General features: G+C 37.2%; 2 protein-coding genes and 1 non-coding gene across 4 annotated transcripts; all 3 read right to left on the reverse strand.

Annotated features, from left to right (window-relative positions):
* Window positions 1-1210: 1210 nt before the first annotated feature.
* On the reverse strand, window positions 1211-18315 carry LOC141845914 (DDT domain-containing protein DDR4-like). Its single transcript, XM_074733915.1, is given in 14 exon segments — window positions 1211-1344; window positions 1347-1382; window positions 8996-9119; window positions 9734-9826; window positions 10354-10507; window positions 10632-10738; window positions 11914-11995; window positions 12080-12117; window positions 12207-12293; window positions 13970-14080; window positions 14184-14329; window positions 17723-17789; window positions 17956-18094; window positions 18290-18315. Coding segments are annotated over 14 exon segments (1344 nt in total).
* TRNAK-CUU (transfer RNA lysine (anticodon CUU)) lies at window positions 6059-6131 on the reverse strand. Its single transcript has one exon. It is a non-coding gene; the product is annotated as a tRNA-Lys (tRNA).
* On the reverse strand, window positions 17812-19699 carry LOC141846225 (cinnamoyl-CoA reductase 1-like). Of its 2 annotated transcripts, none has more exons than XM_074734225.1 (5): window positions 19534-19697; window positions 19296-19453; window positions 18944-19132; window positions 18514-18851; window positions 17812-18427 (listed from the first exon to the last, which is right to left on the reverse strand). In XM_074734225.1, the coding sequence occupies exons 1-5, from the start codon at window positions 19667-19669 to the stop codon at window positions 18334-18336; spliced, it is 915 nt and encodes a 304-aa protein (XP_074590326.1). In that variant the 5' UTR covers window positions 19670-19697; the 3' UTR covers window positions 17812-18333. The 2 variants fall into 2 exon arrangements, with proteins under 2 accessions (XP_074590326.1, XP_074590327.1); XM_074734226.1 differs by having other exon boundaries at window positions 17813-18427; window positions 19537-19699.
* Between the last annotated feature and the right edge of the window lie 4823 nt (window positions 19700-24522).

Below are 24522 nucleotides of genomic sequence, written 5' to 3' on the forward strand. Positions count from 1 at the left end.
GTTTTTTTTTTAATTTAACCGCCAAAAGTGATTGAGGTTCGAATTAACCGCCTTTGTAAAAAAAAAAAAAAAATTAACCACAAAAAACTATATATACGAGGGGAAGAGAAAGATCTCCTATTCATTTGTTCTTCTTCTCCAAGTTTCTCCTCTTCCTTGACCACCATGCCGAGCTACACAGACGGCGTAGAGTGGTTCGACTGCGTGGAGTGCGGCGGCTTCCACTTCGTCATCACCGTCGGCGGCAAGATCGCGTTCGTCGAGCTGTTTGACGATCCCGTAGTGATCAACCCCGTCGACGAGGTGGTGGAGCGCGGAGAGAAGACTGTTCTGCAAGTGACGGAGTTGGAGAGCGAGAGCAGCATCGTTGATGAGAGCACTGACACATGGCTGCACTTCTTCGACGTCTATCTGGAGGACTCGCCAGCCACCTTCAGCGCTTTCGTCTCCGGCCGTCGGATCAATAGCATGACTCGCTTCAGCTGAAGCGTATATAGTTTTAAGGCTTCGTCTCATTAATTGGCTTCGAGTGTGTAATTAATATGTGATTAATTCTTGAATCACATACGTAGTTCCAACAGATTAACTGTCCTCTTGTTTTGTTCTTTATGGATGTTCTCTCTGTCTCAAGATCAGGAGGAGAGTTTTCTCTCAGTGACAAAGATCTTTCGTTCCAGTTTATGTCATATTTTTTTCATAAGAATTGTTATATCTTCTTCAAGTTCTGCATGTTTGGCTTTAAGAAAAAACAACAAAAGAAAAAATTTGTATATTAATTATCTGGTTTGGAGAAACAATAATTCTAAATAAATAAAAACTTTTGGCTTTACAAAATAATGATTTCTAAATCACAAAATGTCATGTTGATATCTGTTTATTAATCCACTTATTTTAAATCAATTTAGTTCGCTGGTGTACATCACTCTTTTCATCGCTTACAATTTTTTTAAGCAGAGAGAAAGATTTTTTTTATTTATTACTAAATCCTAATTACTCTTAACCGCAATTATCATGTTCTTTCCATTTTTTTAATTTCGTCTTGTTATTATTGTCATATGTATTTAGTAAACACTTCCGATCTAGTTGTAGGAAGAAAAAAAAGAGAGACTTGTAAAATTATTAACCTTAATATGTTTGCACACATCTTTGCATAACTGATTAGCACAATTTATGTAAAATAACTATATATTCAACAGAAAAATCGTTCATGTCATTTATGGAAACAACAGGCTGTCGAATCAAGACATGAACAAAGTTTGAAAATCATTCGCTCATCTTCTGCATTTTCCTCCTCCCAAAGATATTCCTCATCCCCCTCTGAACCACTCAACACCTTTCTTTTTGAATTTTGATAGCTTCAGTAATAGAGCGGTCATAGTCATCTGAAAATTAGTTCAACTGAAAATTATTATCACTTTGATTTCAGTTACAAAACAGAAAAATAAAAGCAAAGGATTAGTGGTATCCCTTAAAGCAACAAGGATTTAATAAAACTATCATTAGGGAAGAAAATTTAGTCTAGTTTATACCAGATCACAAGCATAAGCAAGAACTATGCCCAGAATATGAGAACTAATCCACTGATAGTGTTCGAATATAGATTGAAGTAAACCAAGGTTGCCTACATGAGTTATAATCAATCGATAATAGTTGTCACAATATGACTTGATAAATCAGTACATGAGTTATATATAATCAATCAATAATGGTTGTCACAATATGATTTCCCATAACTTTTAGTAGTTTCAAGTTTCAACCAAGGTTTCTAATAGCATTCTAGGCAGTTTGTCAGACCAGTATGGTACAGATAATAATCCAAGCAAATAGGACTTCGAGAAACAAGGAAACTTGAAGGTGGGAGATGAAAGACCAATTAATTAGTACCACTCATCATTATGAACTGGTCTAGTCATATACAAGGAAAAAAATGGATGCGAAGGAAAAACATGTCTGGATATGGATGGAAAAAGACTTTACTAACTTCGAAGTTGACCCTTCTGTGTGGATGGGTGGAGAAATAATTTGGCCAATAATAATAGGATAAAATGATGATAATAATGCAACAATAAAGTAACAAAAACTAGTAGTATGTATTGATTTCATTTTTCAAACCAGGGTTGAATCTTGGCGAAGTTGATATAATATTCTCTTCCGTCTTGGGCAACTAGCTTCCCGATTTACCTCATCATAAATAATCGTGAAGTCGACCGGGTGGGACCGGATGACAGATTTCACCTTGATTGCTGAAATGTATTGATATTATTTTTAAATAACTAAAATTTAATAATTGAATTAAGAATCTAATTTAGAATTGTAAATTGAACAAAATTTAAATAATTAGATTTAATTAAAGGTTATTTCTCACTAAATTTAATGCCAAATTAACTTGCTAAACAAATATAAAATTTATTTTTAGGTTGATTAGACATATTTTTTTTAATTTAACCGCGACCTCCTCTATCTCTGGGGCCTTGATCATCGCTTTGTCTTTATCCGCCTACGGTGTGGTCTCTGCATCATCGTTAGATGGGCAGATCAATCACCTCCGCCTTGGCATTAGTCCCGGACTATGGTGATCGAGTTTTCTTTGTTGCAATCCTCTTGGCGCGCGGACTGACTTCTGGAGTCTTGGCCTTCCAAGGTGGGGACTTTTGACTCTCGAGAGAGTTTTTTTTTAGGCTCGAGGCTCTGATGACAACTTCCGGGTCCCCTTACGAGCCATCTTCTTGGTGCACAGTGAAGAGGGGTAGGTCACTGAGCGTTTCTTTGTCGGCACCTCCTCACTGGCCTCGGTCGAGGCAGTAGACTTCGTCGGCTGAGAGGTTCCCTTTATCTGGTCCTCCAACGCCATTAGACTCACCGCCGAGGTCAGCTCCCATTTCAATTTCTTACTTAGGGAGACGTTATACATGACTTTTTCTAAAAGAAAAAAATCAGACAGTTAGTCAGGCGACAATTAACTTGTAAGCCAAGGAAACTTTACTCAAAGGAACATCCAAGTGTGCCTCGACGGGGCTTTGCCTTGTCCGGTATAGCAGAGCCTCATTCTCCGTCAGTAGACTAACGTTGAATTTGATGGCCAGTGTCTCTAAATAGGCTGGTTCCAATCTGTAGTCGCCTAACAATGGGGGTGTTGGAATGTCGTTTAACCAAGGACTTGGCCAAGTATACGACTGTCGGGGTTTAACGAAAAAGAAATGACTTTTCCATCCCTTAAGAGAAGAAAGAAAATCCCCTAGGAAGGTGCTCTGGGGCTTGACCGCGAAGTAGAAGACACCTAGTTTGGTCTGTCGCAGGTAAAACAGGTAATAAAAGGTGATGGATTCTAAAGATATTTGATAGAGGCGAAAGAGAATGACCGCGCTACAGATTAGGCGGTAGAAATTAGGAACTAACTAGAAGAGGGAAATCTGAAAGTAATGGGATAACTTTTGGAAGTATGAAGGAATGGGAAATCGCAGCTCGCCTATTAGCTAGCTTTCGAAGAAGGTGACGTATCCGGTGGGAGGCTCGTGTGGCCAATGCTCGAGTGACAGAATCCTAATCTCGTGGTCAGATGAAATACCGTAGGTCTCCCGGAGGCACTCGACGACAGCGGGAGTGATGGTCGACCTTTGGGACTCGTACCACCATGTCTGCGGGTCTATGCCAGCCATAGCCAAAAATGGGGAAGAGTAGCGGACGCTAGAAGCTTACACCGCAATCAGGCAAGAAAGGAAAGCGGGGAAGGAGACAATGGAGAAGGGCGAAGGGCAAGGGATTGAGAAAATACTAAGTACTCAAGCCCTACCTCTCCTAGCAACCTATTATATACCACGGATAGGGTCGGGGTTTCTGGACCATTGGATCATGCATTCTCCTACCCACTAGTGGATCAGGCAGATGAAAGATCGGGAAATCAATCAATCAGTGTCATTCACGATCTATGGATGCGCAGCACGAAGCGGCATGACGATTTGTCAAATAGATCTCAACATCACCGCTTGATGGAAAATCGTATCGACGCCCGCATGCTCTATCGTTGAATCATGTATGATACTCATCGCATCGTTGTCAGGCACCTCTCTCCTCTTTTAATGGCTTGCCACACATCATCACCAGAGTAGTCCAATCAGTCGCACTATGTCTCCTTCGACTAGACTTGGAGGAGGGGCTAGCTTGTGATACAGGTATCGTAGATAACGTGACTCCCTCTGGGATAAAGGTCAAGAGTCAAGTGAAGGTTAAGGTCAGGGCTAACCAGGCTAAATGAGTCGACATGAACCCGAGAAAAATGATCCCACCTGAGTGAGATAACTGTCACCTCTGACTCAGACCGTACTTCGGGCTCAATATGGGCTCAGTTTTAGACCCCACTTGGGCCCCCCAAAATCATCTCGTCTCGACCATCTCGGCCCCACATCTCGTCTTGACCATCTCTATCGTCTTGTCTCGACGAATCTCATCTCGACGTCTTGTCCCGACCATACACGTGGTAGTCCAAGAATGAACAGGCAGTTATGAGGTTGTCAGACCAGGTCTCCTCAGATATCCTTTTTTCTGCACATAAGGTCAAAAGGAAACAGTTGTCAAATATGATCCTCTTGCAGGTTACTATAAGGGCGCTATCCCATTCAACGTGGAGATGCCTAGAGTAGGTTATAAAAAACCTAACCCATAGCCTTATTCCAGGTTCAACTATAAAAACTATGCTAGCGTCATCTTCTTTCCTATCTACATTCCATCATTTCTGCTAACTTGACACCAGTCTAATCTCTCCTTGGAGTGTGTTCTAGGTCTTCGTCTTCTCCCTCATCGAGCTCATCCAGAAGGTTGTAGATATCGGATTATTCATTGAATGATTACTTAACCATCCATAGTATTTAACTAGAACATATACAAAAAAGAAAATGCACAATATCGGAGGAAAGAAGAAATGCAGGTTTTGATTATTGATTTTTCTAATGGATATTTAGATGAATAAGAAGGGATGCACATTTTGATTATCTAATGGATATTTAGATGAAGCAAATGTAGTTATCTTTTAAAAACCATCATTATACGTACGAAGAGCTTAAGTTAATTTATTCTGAATCACATTCAGATGTAGTCTGTCTAAAATACAACTACGAAGAGATTCGGCAATTAAAGCATTTATCTCAAACAGACATGACTGTTGAAGCACCAACCCCCAAAAAAGATATCCCGCATTCAAGAAAAAAAGAGGTGTGTCCTTTGGAAATTAAGATTTCTTTTTCATTTTCTATTTAAAGATAACACTTTCGAAAATAATTCATTTTCTATTTTGTTACTTTCTAATTATCTCTCATTTCCTTCACCTCTCTAAAGTCGTACTTAAGAGGTAGAGTGGTTGAGTTGAGTTCCAACTCGATTATCCTTCTAATATTTTTTTCTTAAATCTTAGACTTATGCTCGAAGAACTCCTTACTCGAGAATTGACGTCCAACTCTTGTTACTTGATTTAGAAATTAACATCCGACTCTTGACACCCAACTCCTTTAATGACTAACTTGATTAGTATTTAGCCGATTGAAAATACTCTATCATAGTTACTTCATTGAGTAGTCATGAAACAAATAAAGATATTATGATTGATTTCACATGAATCTTATTTCATTCCGTCAAAAAAGATTGGATCATATTCCTAATAATTAACAAATGAAATGAACACACTTACAAATTTAGAGACAAATGATATATACATAAAATATAATTTTATTTTTTCCTTTTTTAGATTTTCTGTCTAAATGGTATTTCTTTGTATCAAATAATTAATTAACTATTAATTAGTGTAAATGAATTTATAAATATTTTATAATAAATTCTTAAATTCAAAACAAGTAAAAAAAAACTCGCAAACATCATTCATCAAAAGACATATAATTGTAATTACAAATAAGAAGTATAATTATAAAATAATTAGAGCTAATTGACAAATTGGCATAAATAAATTTCGATACATTTATTTTAAACAATTATTAATTATCATAAAAAATCAATTGTAAATACACAATCTAATAGGTTATATTTCCTTCTTCAAAAGAAAGGAAAATTTTAACGCCCACCGTGGGGCTCGAACCCACGACCACAAGGTTAAGAGCCTTGCGCTCTACCAACTGAGCTAGACGGGCTAGTTGAACATTATTTTATAAGATATTTCTACAATCTATTCTATTTTCTAGATCAAATAAAGAGGATATTTTGACAAATGGATAATTTACCACATTAATTGATGAGACATTTGGTATTTTTAAAATAAAGAATTTATATCCTGGATTTTTTTTTTTTTTAAAATTTTAAATTTAAACATTTTAAAGTAATTTATACCCCAAAGTTTTATAAGAATTATTTGTAAGATTCTTACTAACTTATCCGGCTTCCACTTTCCAATTGTAAATTTATGTTTCTATAATTATTTGTATTAAAAAGATTTGTAAATTATAGAGATATTTAGGGGGCATTTGGTTTGATTATTTTATTTTTTTAAAAATTATTGTTTGCTTTGTGTTTTTCAATTTCATTCTCTGAAAAATGAGAAGCATTCTCTAAAATAAAAAATGATAAAATATCATTTTTCGTGAAAAATAATTTAATTATACCAACTAAATAATAAATTGGTTCGATCAGTACTCGTATAGTATAGATGTGATCAATTAATCTAATTATATTGAACGTTTCAAACTATTTTAAAAATATTTTTTATTAAAAAAATTATTTTATTTATAATTTTTTATATTAATAAATCAAATATATTTTTTAATTTTCTTTTTTAAAAAATAAAAAATAGTATATCATACCAAACGTAATTTTTATTTTCTAAAAACTATATTAAAAAATAAAAAAACAAATTTTTTTTTTCCAAACTAAACACTCCCACCAAAAACTATATATATACCAGAGGAAGAGAAAGAAATCTCCTATTCATTTGTTCTTCTTCACCGAGTTTCTTCTCTTCCTTGACCACCATGCCGAGGTACACAGATGGCGTAGAGTGGTTCGACTGCGTGGAGTGCGGCGGCCTCCACTTCACCGTCACCGCCGGCGGCAAGATCGCGTTCGTCGAGCTGTTTGACGATCCCGTAGTGATCAATCCCGTCGACGACGTGGTGGAGAGCGGAGAGAAGACTGTTCTACAGGTGACGGAGTTGGAGAGCGAGAGCACCATCGTTGATGAGAGCACTGACACATGGCTGCACTTTTTCGACGTCTATCTGGAGGACTCGTCGGCCACCTTCAGCGCTTTCGTCTCCGGCCGTCGGATCAATAGCATGACTCGCTTCAGCTGAAGCGTATATATTTTTAAGGCTTCGTCTCATTAATTGGCTTCGAGTGTGTAATTAATATGTGATTAATTCTTGAATCGCATACGTAGTTCGAACAGATTAACTGTCCTTGTTTTGTTCTTTATGGATGTTCTTGAATAAGACTTTTTTTTTTATAACTTTTGTTATTTTATTTTGTGTGTGTTTTTTTGAAGTTCTTACATACTGAGCAGTGTCTACAGACTGTCTCAAGATCAGGAGGAGAGTTTTCTCTCAGTGACAAAGATCTGTCGTTCTAGTTTATGTCATATTTTTCATTGGAACCGAAAGCAGAACTGTTATATTTTCTTCAAGTTCTGCATGTTTGACTTTAAGAAAAAACAACAAAAGAAAAAATTTGTATATTATCTGGTTTGGAGAAACAATAATTCTAAATAAATAAAAACGTTTGGCTTTACGTAATAATGATTTCTAAATCACAAAATGTCATGTTGATATCTGTTTATTAATCCACTGATTTTAAATCAAGTTAGTTCGTTGGTGTACACTGATCCATCACTCTTTTCATCGCTTACAATTTCTTTTAAAGAGAAAGAAAGATTTTATTTATTTATACTAAATTCTAATAGTTCTTAACCGCAACTATCATTTTATTTTCATTTTGTTATTATTGTCATATGTATTTAGTGAACACTTCCGATCTAGTTGTAGGAAGAAAAAAAATAAGAAAGAACAAAAAAATAAAAACAATTTGAAATAAAAGATTATAAAATAACAACAAAAAAAGAGACTTGTAAAATTATTAACTGCAACACATCTTTATATAACTGATTAGCACAATTTATGAAAAATAACTATATATTCAACAGAAAAATCGTTCATGTCATTTATGGAAACAACATTGCTCATTTGCTCAACAGGCCGTCGAATCAAGCCATGAACAAAGCTTGAAAATTATTATCACTTTGATTTTGATCGTTTACAAAACAGAAATATAAAAGCAAAGGATTAGTATAGTAGTATCCCTTAAAGCAATAAGGATTTAATAAAACTATCATCAGGAAAGAAAATTTAGTCTAGTTTAATTTTTACCAGATCACAAGCATAAGCAAGAACTATGCCCAGAATATGAGAACAAATCCACTGATAGTGTTCGAATATAGATTGAAGTAAACCAAGGTTGCCTACATGAGTTATAATCAATTGATAATAGTTGTCACAATATGACTTGATAAATCAGTACATGAGTTATAATCAATCAATAATGGTTGTCACAATATGATTTCCCATAACTTTTACTAGTTTCAAGTTTCAACCAAGGTTTCTAATAGCATTCTAGGCAGTTTGTCAGACCAGTATGGTACAGATAATAATCCAAGCAAATAGGACTTCGAGAAACAAGGAAACTTGAAGGTGGGAGATGAAAGACCAATTAATTAGTACCACGCATCATTATGAACTGGTCCAGTCATATACAAGGAAAAAAATGGATGTGAAGGAAAAACCATTTCTGGATATGGATGGAAACCCAAGATCGTATAATCAACTTCAAAAGACTTTACTAACTTGGAAGTTGACCCTTCTGTGTTCTGTGTGGAGAAATAATTTTGGCCAATAATAATAGGATAAAATGATGATAATAATGCAACAATAAAGCAGCATAACTAGGACATTTTCAGGAAGAAATGAATATTATGATAAGAATCATACTATTAGAGTTTGAATGGTCCTACCAAATGTATATGTCACAGGTTTTCTATCACGAAGGGAGCGACCTAATGAAATACCATCTGCAGTCACAAAGCTATCAAGGAGGAGTGCTTCCCTGTGTTGCTTTTTCAACAATCTTTCTGTTTTCTGTGGAGGATGGCCAAAAAACTCAACAAATTGGGAATTGTGCCAGAGTAATTAATGAACAGAATTCATGAAATTTACAGTCCAATAAATCCACTAAGGTGTTGTTTGTTGCTTGTAAATAGCATTTTGCATAGTCAATCAATTTGCAAGTTTTCAATAAATGTAACCAGAAAATTTATTTAAAAGCAACCCATAAAGGCTGAAAATGTAACTAGAACTTGAAACGGCCATTTGCAGTTTGTATGTAACAACAAAAAATATATCAAATAAAAAATATACTAGTATCTAATGTCCATTTTTTATTTTAAGAGTTTGCTAAAAAAAATATAATAACAAGACATTGATTTAATATTCTAACAACATATATGAAATTTCAAATATGCTAAGCCAGTTTTATGGATATGACATCAACATGTGATGTAAGATTTCTTTAAAATATTTCCTACTCTATTTCAAAAATAATTACACTATCATAATAATTGTAATAAATGAAAAACTTATTGATTATCAAATATCTTTTTTTTAATTAAAACATAATTCTATCAAGTACCTAATGTTATTTGATTTACTTGAATTTGTAAATACGATAATTGGTAAGTGGAAAGGATCAATACTTTATGTATTTTCTCAATCCCTGGCAGACAATAAATTTTTAGTTTCTTCCCAAGAGAGGCTTCTGTTCTGCTTTTACTTGAAAACAGCTTCTCCTGCAACAAGCATTTAAAATCAATAAGAAAAAAAATCTAAAACTAAAAAAGAGGAATGGAATAGTGACCAATGAGATTAGACAGATGAAAATGTAAGTTTAAATTTACGGGTTGTACATGTCAAATATTGAGAGGGCCATCAAAAAAATCATATATGTTCAAAAATACAAAAGAACAAATAATAACAATGCTTATGACGGAACCAAAACCAGATAAGACTCAGTGGCAATATAAATTGTTCAAGCTAAAATTTTAGTCTGCAGAGTTAATTGTGTTTCAAGGAGTGCACTTTTAGTAATCAGTAAGTTGTAACAACACTAGTGATTGCAAAGATAACGAAAGATGAATTTACCCTCCCTGGATATAATAAAATGGGCATTTCAAAGAAATTTGGAGTTTCTATAGTTCAGTTACCTTTAATCAGTTTCATGTTTTATTTTAGATGTGCTGGTACAAGCATAATGCAGCCTAAACCTCGAGAAAACAGATGGCATTGTGACGTGGCAAAAAAAAATGGAGAAACTCACAGAAACTTCTTGAAATTCATCTAAGTTAGTTGCAACAGTTTCCCACTGCAAAGACGTAGAGGGAGTAGATGATCCTTTTGCCCTGGTGTTTTTTGTCTCAACTCGTCTAATTTCACAGTATAATCTATGACCAACAATAGGATCATCTTCATACCTGAAAAAATAGAGAAATGAAGAAATTACCACAATGACAATCATGATATATAATAATACGTAGTTGTAAGAACATTGTGAAATAAAGTGCCTAGGTACTCGAATTCTAAACATAATCACCATACCAATAGGAAATCCCATGTGAAACACTACCAATCCTTTCTTTGCGAAAAGCTGAAAGTTGGATGCCATGTTTCAAAGAATTATCAATAAAAGTTCGAATGTCTTCTTGCTGCAAAATGGAAAAAATGATGTTAAAGATCCAACATAAGGTAGCTCCCAAAAATAATCATTTGAAGCTCTGATCAATAGAAAAATAAGGTTCTTAGGTAAATTATGTAGTTAGAATATTTGATTAGCCAAAACCCTGAAATAACATTAACTAGATTATAGTAGATGCAGACAACAAAATCCATTGTTGTTGAAGTGTGATGGATTCGGTAGGAATGCACAATCCTACAGTCCAGATAATTCAGAACGCAGTAGGGTCATGTTCTGTTGGATTTACAGATCATGATCCCACCCAAGCCCATAGGAATGGTTGGACGGGCATTCTAGTCTGTTTCAGCCCAATTCGAATCTAGTAAGGTAGCGTGTGTGGTGAAAATGGCAGATGTCACAAATTTAAAGCATAACACTAGGTACCTACAGGTCTTCTTCCTTCACTGCAGAGACTAACACTAGGTCCCTACATATCTTCTTCTTCCTATATGGCGAGCGTGGTGTCAAGAAAGATTGATGGTAAATGGTGGAGGCAAAAATTGAATTTTGAAGCTCATATGTCTTGTCTGTTGACACCTTGTGAAATCTTTGTAATGATTTTTGAATCAGCACGAACTATGTGTTCATACTGTTCTTAAGCAAAAATAGCATACAATACAATGTTGTATAAACATACAGTAAAATCTTGGCATACTTGGCTAGTTCACTGTGGTTATCCTTTAGATTTACAGTAAACTATAAACTGCATATACAAACAGGAAAGTGGGAGAAAATGAAATTTTCAGAGTATGGTCTTGTTACTAGGAAAGAAAATAGAAAATAGAAGAATGAAGATAATTGAGAAATTACCCATGGTATTAGTCATATCTATAATACCCACAACAAATTATTGGGGAAACCCCACCATAAGTTGAAACAAAGAAGTTATATTATTTCAAAAGGCATTCAAAAAAAAAGGAAATGGCACTTAAAGAAGCAGCCTTTAAAGAACATAAGTTATCTGCAATAATCACTTAAATATGGAACTAAGCCACTTATTGAAATAAAAGGCATCAGTCGTATTATGCCATTTCAAGGTTCACTAATAAGAAATCACACTGATTAAAAAGTGAAAAAGTTGGATAATAGATGAAGATCAAACATTATAATTTAGTAAGCAAATATAGTCATTCAATCAAGAGGCACCTCAACACGTATGTCACAAAGTGCCTTCAAAATCACCACTCTTGTCATAGGCTGGAGAGTTTTGTATTTCTCAATCTCTGTCCTGAGAATTATAGAATTTAAGTAGTTATTAACTGGGACTAATTCAACAAACACTATAGATGTTTTGCATAGTGTAGAAGCTCACCCATGAGATGCAACAATTGGGACCTCACCATCAGCAACCTGCACCAGTAAATCTTGACTGAATTATTCCATTATACTAACTCTTTACTTAAATATTGTTAATAGGGGAATTTAAAATATTACAGTACCCAGTGCCACCAATCTCTTAACTTTCGGCAGAGCACGGTAATCCAAGTTGCACGCCCTAGAGCCATGCGAGTTACTGGAGGAATCGCCTGTTGACACAAACAGGAAGATGTAAACACCAGATAAATTTTTAACTAATCAATTTTCTAAAAATCCATTTTTGTTCAGATGTTAGTCACTGTTAAGAAGAAATTATCTCCAAATAAAACATAAAGTTGTGAGAATGGCATTGATTCAAGCTAGGATGGAACCCAAAAATAAAGGGAGAACGAGTGATTATAGGAAATCATGACAAACAAGCTTCGCTAAGAGCATGCAAAAGAGAAACCAAGGTTGACTCTAAAGCAATACAGTTTGCCCAAACAATTAATAGGCATGGAAAGCAAAATGATACACTTTCCAGTTTCTGCAAAAAAAATTTAAAGTGGATAATAGTTACTGCCAACTGAAGCATAATTGAATGGACACCACTTGTACTGCTCTTCCACTAATCCAATCTATTCTCCTTTTCCCCGCCTCCTCTCCCTCCCTCTACCTTTCCTTCTTCCCACCATTCCCCTCTAACTTTCCTCCACCAAAGTAGGCAACCTCAAAAAGATGAGGGAAAAATTCCATGTAGTTTATCTGTCCGAAGCTTCATAGTAGCAAGGTTCAACGCTATAGCAATGTGCCAATGTTAGTGCAACTCAGCTTAGCTCAGGGGGAAAAATAAATAAATAAGCAGATAAATGCTCACATGATGAGCATGGTTAACATCTAAGCACCTAGTTAATCTCACTTCTAATTAACATTATTATACATTTGTTTCAGGAGTACAGTAAGATAATAAAATTATTTAAGCATTGATTTCAACTTTGGTATCTGTAATACAAAATCCAATAGCGAATCAGGATGACAAATGTAAGAGCAACCCATGTAATCTAACACAAGTATACATCAGAGAGGTGGACTAAAACTTTCTTCTACAGAAAGTGAAACCCAATTCTGGTTTACATGATTTGGACCTCCTGAAAACCAAAAGAATCAAGAAGATGAAACTATATACATTGTCACTTAAGAAAAAACCGCAATATTGCACTTTCATTTATGTTGCATAGCAACACTGCACTACTAACACTATCTGCTAAACAAAAGGTCCTAAAGCTATGCATTTCATTGGTTAAAACTAAAAATTGCTAGTTAGGTTACAAAAAGGAATAAATAGTAACACTGGCAAATTCAGTGAGCAAAAATTCTACATCAAATAAAATGAAATATGGCTCATGAAAAAGAAACAAGAAAAAGGTGATATCATAAAGCAAGGAGGGACTCAGGTCTCCTAGAAGCTTTCTAATTTACTTCAGAAAGAAATAGTTGACCACGAATGAATGTATTATCTACCAGAGTTGACCATGAATAAATGTATTATCTACCATTGTGGACAAACGATAGACATTGAAACAAGATGTTAGAGGCAGTGATATATAAATAACGACTGAAGTTGCAAAAGCTGCCATAAATCACGTCAGCTAAACATTGAGCTGCCAAAAGATTTGTTAGATCAACAGGAGATGCAATTGAAGGAAACACATATAAGGTTTCACAAAGAGGCACACGATCACAATCTAGTCGAGAAAAAGAATGAGTTTGCAGACAAGGAGAGACAAAATATACTTTCTATTGTCGAAAAACTTGCCAGTTCTTCAAAAGAGACAACGCAATGTAGTTCGAATGAACAGACAATAACAAAGTTACAGTTTTTACGCCACAATCAGAAAGAGCGAACCTTTAGGAGAGGCATGTGCACGTCATCCAGAGTTCTGTTGGGCGTCAAAAGCGCCGTCTCGAGCTCCTCCGCTGAGAACTCCCCAACAACGTTCAGCAGTGGTCTGAAAACCTAGGAAACACAAACAGGACCCAAAAAAAACCACTCTCAGAGACCAATCAAAGAAAGATTGATCAAAGAAGAAGGACCAAAAACTTAAGAAGATGGTCATCACATGAAGGAAGTTGAGGATGGCGGCAAACTCCCACATGGACCGGATCTCCCAGCGGGGAAGTTGCGGTGGTGACGGACGCTCGACCAGCTGCGTGATCACCCTCCCGACCTGCTGCTGCTCCTCCTCCTCCCGGCGGGCGGGTCGTCAGGCATGGCAGGGAAGGGCTTTATGGGTATTTAACTCCGCGCCTTTAATTTACGGAAAATGATTTTAAGAATATGCAATGCAATGAAATAATTCAATATTAAAAAAGAAAAAACATGAAATTCCATTAACAGAATTAATAGTCTTCTTCTTCTTCCACGTTTGTTTCTATTTTGGGTGAAAGATGAGAAAATGATCTAAATCAAGCAATGTCTAGTGTCTATTTAAACGTCGTCGAGCTCCATGGCAGTGATCACGTACGTCGAAGCAACGACGAGCACTATGAATCCCTCCACCGCCGCCCTCCCCCTCCTCCTCCTCCTCCTCCTCCTCCTTCTCCCCCGAGATTCCCACCCGGCTGCCTCCGGTGATTCCCTGGTCAGGGACACATGCAAGCGCGCGGCCGACGGCTCCGACGGCCACGTGGAATTTGGGTTCTGCGTGCAGGCTCTGGAGTCGGACGCGGGCAGCGCCGGCGCCGGCGACGCCAGCCGCCTCGCGCTCATCTCCGCCAACCTGACGCTGGCCAACGTCACGCGCACGCTCCACCTCGCGAAGGTCTGGGTCGAGTACCTGACCAGCTGCCAGGAGATCTACGAGGAGATGAGCGCCGACGTGACGGACGCCATGACGACGCTGGAAGCGGGGGACCTGGCCGGCGCCGCCAGAAAGATGGAGGCGGCCGCAATGCAGCCGAACGAGTGCGACATCCTGCTGTTCCAGGGCGACGGCAGCGCCGACTGGGGATCCAACCCCTTGCGGAATCAGGACAATTACGCCTTGTTCTTGGCTTCCACCGCTGCGGCCATTTTACGTTCCATAAATTGACCTTTTATATATTTATTTATTTATTTAGAATATTTCTATTTTTTTTTAAATGAAGGAATTCGTTTGTCACGGAGGATCCAACTCCGGGTCCTCGACAACAGTAGACTTTGAAAAATAAAATAAAATGAGAAAAATGATGTTAATTGCGCGAAATTCGTTGCAGTGGAATAAAAATGAGAAGAATATTCTTAATTGTTACTTGCCCTTTAACCTCTCCCGCCGTCCAATTTTTTTTTAATCCACGTATTCAACTTTTAAAACTGGATAAATGCAAGAAGTATACGAGATATGTTCTATCACGGTGATCAATTATAATTTTTTAATTTATTTTTTCATAGATAATCATGAAATCAATTGTGTCAAACCGCTGGAATGACGGATTTCATTTTGAAAAAGAGAATATATCCTACCTCTTACTATCACATTGTTCCTGAAAAATCATACTTATCTTTTTATTACAAAAAGTGATAACGATCATCCCAGACATCTCTCCATTGCTCACCTGAAGATTTTATGAAAGAGAGGTAAATTGTGATATTGAACAGTTTCTTAGGTGAGAGAAATTAATTACCCAAGAGCATGCATCCGTGGGAATTCAAATCTTATTTTATTATTACAATTGACGTAGTGGATAAACTATTAAATCAGTTGATTCACATATGAATATCGTAAGCAATATTTTACGACCTATTAATTTGAAAAATACCAAGAGATAGGAAATCAAACTCATTATTTAGGAAAAATGATGCGGACATAAATTCTTATTAATCAAAAAATATTTAAAATAATTTAAATAAATAGTTTAAATAGACTCAAATTTTAATCCTGTGAAAAGATAAAAATACTCATAAAACCCTAACTCGATGAAAATATATATAAATAATTTCTATTATTCCCACATCATTTAGTTTTATTATTCTTGCATATATCAATCTCTTTTTGCTATAATGTGTGTGTAAACGAGCCAAGCTGCTCACGAGCTATTCAAGTCTCGGCTCGAAAAAAGTTTGTTTAAGTTCGTTTGATTAAGTTAACGAGCCGAGCTCGAGCCTGATTTTGAGCTCGAAAATATTATCGAGCCAAGCTCGAGCTTAACAGTATTTGGTTCGTGAGCTCCCGAACATGTTCGTTTAAAGGCTCATGAACGTGTTCGCGAACATGTTCGTTTAAAGGCTCACGAACGTATTTTTTAAGAGATTCGCGAATATATATATATATATATATATATATATATATATATATATATATATATATATATATATATATATATATATATATATATATATTACATGAATTATAAATATTATATATTAACAAGCCAAGCTCGAACGAACTAAGCTCGTTTAACTTTTAAACGAGCTATTTTTGAACCAAGCTCGAACTGAATTCGTTTAACTTTTAAACGAGCCTTTTTCGAGCTGAGCTCGAGCCATTCGCGAACTATTTAATTTCATTACGAGCCGAACTCGAGCTTAAGAATTAAAGCTCGAATCGAACTAGAGCCAAACTCGAGCTTAGGAAAAATGAACCGAGCTCGAGCTCGAGCTCGAGCCTCTTACTGTTCGACTTGGCTCGGTTCGATTACACCTAAATGTGTGATTGTATCCATGAGTAATCTTCTTAGTATATTATATAAAAGTTTTGTAAGAAGAGCTTGATTTTAACTCTTGGTATTCTTGAAATTCAGCTTTCATTTTCCTTTGGAGAGCATCCCAAGCACCTCTTATTTCCAAACCTATTTATCAATACATTTTTACTTTTTTACAGATGATCATATTCACAGATGATCGTGAGATCAACAGACAACTGAAATTACAGAAAAGAAGTATCTGATCAAATAATCTAATATCTCTTCTAGAAATGATTAGTAGGTATATGTAAAAGTTAGGTGTATAGTCCTCGTACTTCTATATTTATAAACAAATGTCCAAAAAAATTTGTTAACCATATTTATATAAAAAAATCCTTATCAAATTTTTAAATAAATAAATAAATTTATAATATCAAAATTATTCTTCGATTAAATAAGTTTTAAAATAAATAATCAAATAAATTTTCGGACAAGTTGCTCAGTGTTCGTCTCATTCACGGCCCTACCTTCAGGGCCCGCCGTGGGGTCCTCCTCCGCCCTCCGTTGCTTCCGAAGTAGAGACTCTGTTCACAGGAACTGACTCCTGGCTCGCCGGCGCCGACCGCCCGGCCTCACCCCTTGCCACTGCGTGCGCCAGGCGAAGGTCTTCGCCATCCAGAACATGGCCCGAGTCGTCGTCGGATCTAGCGTCTTGGAGCTCGGGTTTACGCACCTCATCTATCTCAGCTCCGAGATCACCACCAAAATTACGAGTCTCTTCGATTTCACACCGATGGTTGTCGACGACTGCGCGGCAGATCCGTGGATGCTCTGCCTCTCAACGATGATAAAAAAGGACGACAGGTCCAACGAGGTGACGTCGCGTCGACCAACATCTACCTGGGATGTTCCCATTCTCATCCGCTCGCCTTTCTGCCGACTCGGTAACATTCGACCTGAAGCGCCCTCTGTTCCAGAGGTAGAGAACCTCCGGGCGGCTGGGGCGGCGGAGAAGCGGACGCTGCGGAAGCGAGAGCGAAAGACGGCCAACAACCGCGACGAGCCTGTCAACCACGTGGAGGCGGATCCGCAGAGGCTCGAGAAGCTGAGCCAGAGATTGTACGCGCTGTGCGCCAATCTCCAGTTGGCGGAGGCGGACAAGGAGGCGCCCCGCTCTCAGGTGGCGGCCGTGAACGGCGTCAAGAAAGAGCTGGACTCTGCCTCCTTTACCAACCGCGGCGCCTGCGCGCGGGTGCTATGACGCGGAGGTAGAGGTGAAGATGCTGGGGTCGGAGGCGACGATCCGAGTGCAGTGCCAGAAGAGGAACCACCCGGCCGCGAGGCAGGCGGCGGCGATGAGAGCAAATTCCTGAATTAGCTGAAAGTTTTGAACTTTCTCTATTGGAACTGGAATTTGCCAGACAACCTGACAGATCGAAGCTTATTTCACAGTTGCAAATGATAGACAAGCCACAATTGCAAATCACATGGTGCAAATTTTCATTCCAAGAAATACTTTTCTTGTGCAAAAGAAACCTGACAACGTAATTACTCTATGCACAACCTCAATCGACTTTCCTGTAAATCCATCGTTACTCTGTTCAGCCGCTACTCATCGACTCTTCTTCCTGGATCGAAGTCCATCAGCACCTGGTTAAGCTTCTTGTTCTGGATATGCTGCTCTGCCACCTTCAGCTCGTTGCTGCAAATTAATTCATCATTCACGCGTTCAGGAGAGCTGATAGAAAACATCGAACAGACATGAATCATGTGAATGAAAAAGCTAACCGTGCAGCAGGGGGATGGAGGGCGTCGGGGCAGAGCATCTGCGCCAGTTTAGTGGCGTCCAGTGGCCGGCAAATCACGTTGTTGAAGCAGAGGTAGCGTCCGTAAGCCTCGGCGCTCTCGTACACGGCGAGGTGGGCGTCGACAAGGAAGTCGACGTCCACCGTGACAAGGACGCCGGCGCGGTACATCTCCAGAGCGCCCTTCAAGTAGGGGGCGCTGACGGAGAGCTCCGGCGCCATCACCAGCCCCGCGTTGATGGAGATCATGTCGACGCCCCTGTCCATCGCCAACGCCCACGCCGTCTTCTCCGCCAGTGTCTTCGCCGCCGCGTGCCAAAGCTGCCAAGCACAAGAAACGTTTCGGTCAACAATTACTGGCCGCCCTATCGATCGAGCAACCGCTCTAGCCCTGTTTTTGACCAATTAATCACTTTGTTTTTCCTGCAGAAGGAGGGTTCGCTCCATTCTCTCTCGTCGAACTCCGCGGCCGGTTCACGGCCTTCTCTCCAAACCACGGCGGTCACCGAGGAGGTGAACACCACCCGCTCCATGGTTTCCACCTGCGCGCATGCTTCCACCACGTTGTGTGCGGATCTCACCTCGACGTCCACCACCAAATCCTGCGCCACGATTTCCAAATTTAGAAAATCCCTCGCTCTGCTTCGCATCCAATTAAGAATTGCAGTGCGAGCTCGGTGGGCAGTAGGTTCATCATTCAATAAGCCCAAACTCCGGGAAATCTGAGGGTAGGTAGGGAAACTGTGAACAGGGACAAAAACTTACGTCGTAGGGCTGATCCTGCAGGGGCTCGAAGGCGTAGAAGAGTCCCGAGCAGCCGCCGACGGCGTCGACGATGCTGTGGTAGTCCAAGGGGTCTGCCGCAAAGAGACGGAGCCGCCGGTCGTCGGCCGATAGCAGCTCCAAGGTCGCACTAAAGTTGCCTGCGAGTGTATATATAAAAGAGACGATCATTCAAACTTCCATCTTGTCGATCGAAGCGGTAGAAGATGCTTGTGTTTACTACTCCGGCCGTAGGCGGCGGCATGAACTGTGTATCCTCTTTGCAGGAGCCGCATGACGAGGGAGACCCCGAGGCGAGACGCAGCGTCCATGACGCAGACCGTGTTCCGATCACGGTGGACGAAAGCCGGCGCCATGACGACCGAACTGGTGCAGAGACGACGGAGAAGGAAGCATATATATTAAAGGAGAAGAAGCATTCAAATGGCGTGAGGGGATTAATGAGGTAGTTGCCAGAAAGGAAGACTAAGGACATCAATGCACAAGTTTGAAAAAAAAAAAAAAAAAACAGAAAATTAAAAGAGCGCCTCTGGTTATTTATCTCATTATAAAAATAAAATAAAATAAAATTTTTTTAAACAATTATTAAAACAGAAAATCTGTGTCCGTGACTTCAAATTGAAGATATGTTACTTTAAGACCACAGACAACTTTGACCAAAGCAGTAAGATATTTCTTTGATGCTTTTTGAAAAAGGATGGTCTGTTGCCCGCCCCATTTTAGCTCACAGCACTGCTCCAAAAGATCTATCGAAGGAAGGTATTAATTGGGTAAAAAAACACCACTCTAAAAAGGTAAAATCTGCTATCTAACGATCTCATGACGGTTAGTCAGTTGATTACGATGAAAAAAGATATTACTTGACTTTATCGAAATTCGAACACTTGCCCTTTTCTGCAAGTCTACTCTATCATAACCAACTCAATTATACCTCGAAGGCTATTAAAATTATTTTAGATAAACCTTTTATAGTGACTAACTCCACCGCCGAAACAATCATTTTTTAAAACACGGTACCACTATGTTGATAAGAACCTACTGCCAAAATAGTATCTCAATCAACAAGTACATGTTACAAAGAGGACTCAAATTAGAAATCTCAAACAATATATGTCTCCATGCTTACCATTTGAGATAAGATATTTCGACTAAAACAAAACAAAACTTATATATATATATGTCTCATCAAATATTTGATTTCTAGAATATCTTTTATTCCAACATTATTGAACTAACTACTATATAATGTATAAAAATTACTATATAATTATTATAACAGTAAAAATATACTATAATTGCTATAATTGTATAAGACTTAATACAATACTGTTTAGTATTGTAATAGCTACCTAATAATTTTTATAATCATACAGTAATTATAATTGTTTTAAATTGATTTTGATTTATTTTAAATGATTTTAACGAAGTCTAAATAATTTTGATAAGTTGATAAGATATATTTTAATATAATAGTATTTAAAAATTAGAATTTAGGATTCAAGATTTAAAATTTAAATTTAACTACGATCTTGTAGTAGCTGCTATATTTATTTTAAAATGATTTTGATTAACTTAAAATGGTTTTGATAATGTTTAAGTAATTTTAATTAAGTAAACAAAGAGAGATATAATAGTACTTTGTGTATAGTAATTTTAATTAAAGTAAAATTATTGATGTTTCTGTACCATCTATCTTTTTCCTCATCTATAGTTCTAAGCAAACATGGCACAAATCTCTTTTCTTCTTTTGTCCTCTGTTCAGCTAAACAAAGAAGCTAATATAATTGTCCTCCTGCGTCATGATCAACTACAGTTTCTTAATTTACCTCTTCACAAATGATCGTAGAACCGATCGTGTGGGGCTAAGGTAGCGGATTCCATCTTTTTGTAGAAAAGAGGCTAATTGATGATCCACTGTGGCACAATTGTTTCGCATGATTGATTCTCAAAAAAATCAACTGTGATGTCAGATCACTTATGTTTTCTAGATTTATCTCAATAGTCAATGAGATACTTTCATAGGATTGAATCGATTATCTTTAGAATTAGTCGATTCAATGAATTAAATAGCTAAATTATAAAAAAATTAGAAGTTGGTAAGGATCCTATATCAATCAATAATGGCAATTGTAATCTAATGAAATTAAAATAAATAAAAGTGTTTTGAAAAATAGGCAGGTTTTGAATGAGGCTAATTAAAACTGAAGAAGGTGGCATTTTGATATCATATTGTTTTCTATCTACCTACCTATCTCGATCTATTTCTGATGCCTTATATTATTTTCAACACATTTATGATTGCTTTTATTTATAATAATCCTTATCGTACACTATATAAATAATTTAATTAAATATTTTTGTGTGTTGTTTCGGTTCGGCACGCAACAAATTGATAATTAATATTGTAATTGAATATTTATGCAGCAAATGGTATTTTGACATGGTGTCAGCTTGCAATTTATGTTGTTTTAATTTCCACCTAACTCGAAGAAAAATTAAATGGAATTCAACTAATTATATGTTTAGTGGCTAAGTTTCGTGTTGATTAATTAAAAAGAATTCCTATTAATTAAACTATCTAGTCAAATGTTTCAATTTGCTTTTACGATTAAAAAAAGCCTTTACAATTAAGTTAGACGTGTCTTTAATATTGATATATATATTAAATACGTAAATTAGATTTGATAGCTAAGATTGAATAAGAGTTTATGATAGTTTAGATAGAGATGAAACTTAATTAGAATTAAGACTCAAAGTTAGATAGTTTGATCATCGGAGAGTTGAAGGTCAAAGGTAGGTGAACCAATTGTATAGTGATTAATTACATATTGTAATCTTTAGATTTGTTTTTTTAAGGGTGTAATTTGTACCAATTGTTCATGTTGACTAACCCAAGTCGTGAAGCTTGCAAAGCCTTGCAATGGATTATTGCTTAAACATATTCTAGTTGCTGACTGGATTGGATAAGAGTTTGTAGTTTGTTAGAGTTAATCTATCGATTGATCAAAGGTTAGCGATGCAGGGGATGTAGGGGGACCAAGGAATACAACCAGAGCTCGTGTTATCTGACGCAGTTGTGTTTCATTCTGTGCCTTAATGAGAAATAGTCAAGACTTCCAACAAAGAACACAGCCAACTCATGTTACTTGACATGGTCGTGCCTTAACAAGAAGCAGTCGAGACTTTCAGCCAGGAACACGATCAACCCGTCTTGCCTGACATTGTCATGTTCCATGTCGTGCCTTGATGCGGAGTAGTTCGACAAGGAATACCGCTAGGCCATGTTACTTGACACAGACATGTTCCATCCTGTATGTGGATGTGACACAGACCAGCCTAGAGCTTTGAGAGATTATAATTTTATCCTCTTTGGTTGTCTCACAACCTTTACAGTAGTTATTGTTGCTAAGGGTCAAGTACCCCTATGATTTATCCCCTTCCAAATAGTAGGGGGTCATCCTTGAGGGATTGCCAAGGTGATGATTTCATCCTTTATTGTCAATGCATGTAAGTATCCAAAAGGGAGAGATGTCAAAGGAAGAGAATGAGGTACTATTGTTAAAGAGAGAGAGAGAGAGAAAATTAGAGTTGCAGGAATAGCAAATATATGTTTCAATTCAACTAGAGTAGCATGTTTAAACTTTATTAAACCATGATACCAATCCAAAGAAAAAACAAAAACAAAAAAAAAAGAGAGGAAAGTATGATTCGATTATGAAGACCCAATTAAACCAGCTTCAGTGACCCAAAAATTAAAGAAACAAAAACACAAGTCCAAACTGGATTCCAACTTAAAGCTTCTTCATCTGCGCAGTGAGCTCCATCGACCTCTGCTGCAACTGTCAATCCTCCATCCTTTCAGCGGAAGACAAACCACCTTCTTGAACCTTCAACACTAGTCATTTTCTCCCTTCAATTTCTTTTGTTTTTGTCTCTGCAGTTATGACAGTTATGTAGTTCTCACCTCAATTTCGTCCGTACCATGAATGATTCATTTGCAGATCAACCAGCTCATCCACCAAAGATTTGATTTCTTGTTCTAACTTCTGAACAAACATAACAAGATTTAAATTAACTTTCTGCAACATTATTCAAGAATTCGGTTACATTCAACCGCATGTTCTTCAGCTTATCTTTCACCTCTAGAAGCTCTAAGTTCTTCTTCTTGTAGTCGAAGATCAGGTAGAGGAGTACTTTCTTCCTGTTGTTCTCCTCCTAAATGGACTACCTCATAGTTCATTCTTGCAGTCGAAATCATAAAGCACTTATTTAGTATCCAAATTGGACTCGACTTGATAGTTTAGATGTGGATGATCTGCGTTCAAACACTCATTATGCTGGTGGCTACCATCAAATTGAGTGTGTTCTGAAGTTTAGGAGTAAGAGATCCATACTTAACAATGATCATAGGTGGATGAAGCTTTTCTGTAAGAATCTCTCGACTTGCCTATTTAATTCAACATGATCCAAGTAGTTCATGTTATAGTACGGAAGATTATTCAATTAAGATCTCAAAACAAATTCTATGCTGAATTATGTACATAGATGGATGTTCATCAAGTAAGTCTTGTGGAAATTTTCTGTGATTGTCTTGTAACTCACCTAGAAATAGAATCTTCTTGATCTTTGGAGGATGACTTACAAGAGAGGCACTACAGTTGACTATGAGGTTATAACTCATGATTGTTACGTTTTTTTCTTTCTCAAATTGGGATTTGTCTGAGAAGGTGAAGGGGATGTCTTAAAGATTGGCCAATTTTGTTGTTGGCTTGGGTTTTGAGCACAGCTTCATTAGCCTTGACTAACATTATATCCATTGTGCTTGAAGAAATGTGTAGAATATAATATCGAAGATTTTTGCCCGAGCACAAAATAGAAGGGTCGAATGAGAATTGTGTTTTTTGAGCCTATCATTGAGTCTTCTTTTATATAATTTTTCTGGCCGATTGAACACCTATTTGGTCGATTGATCCAGTTTTAATCTATAAATCCAATGTTGATTTTGAATTCTACCTTAGCTTTATCAATTGACTGATCATGTGATTGATCGATCGAACCTCAATGCCATTTGAGTTCGCATCTAGGTTCACGATTTGTATCTTTGTGAGATCAGCTTGATCAGTTAATTGATCGTTCCGATCAATCAACTATCGACTGAACGTTAGTATTTCTTTCGTAGACTAAATCTCGTCTTACTCGATCAGAGTTT

This window comes from Curcuma longa, chromosome 15, assembly GCF_044706935.1.
Source record: "Curcuma longa cultivar G26 ecotype Majalengka, Jawa Barat chromosome 15, ITB_CL_G26_1.1, whole genome shotgun sequence".
NCBI classification, from domain to species: Eukaryota; Viridiplantae; Streptophyta; class Magnoliopsida; order Zingiberales; family Zingiberaceae; genus Curcuma; species Curcuma longa.

Coding starts and splice junctions, on each gene's coding strand:
- LOC141846225 (XM_074734225.1), bottom strand. CDS start 19,669: ATGGCGCCGGCTTTCGTCCACCGTGATCGGAACACGGTCTGCGTCATG. Junction 19,454..19,533: donor CGCCGCCTACGGCCGGAGTA/GTAAACACAAGC, acceptor ATACACTCGCAG/GCAACTTTAGTGCGACCTTG. Junction 19,133..19,295: donor TGCAGGATCAGCCCTACGAC/GTAAGTTTTTGT, acceptor ATCGTGGCGCAG/GATTTGGTGGTGGACGTCGA.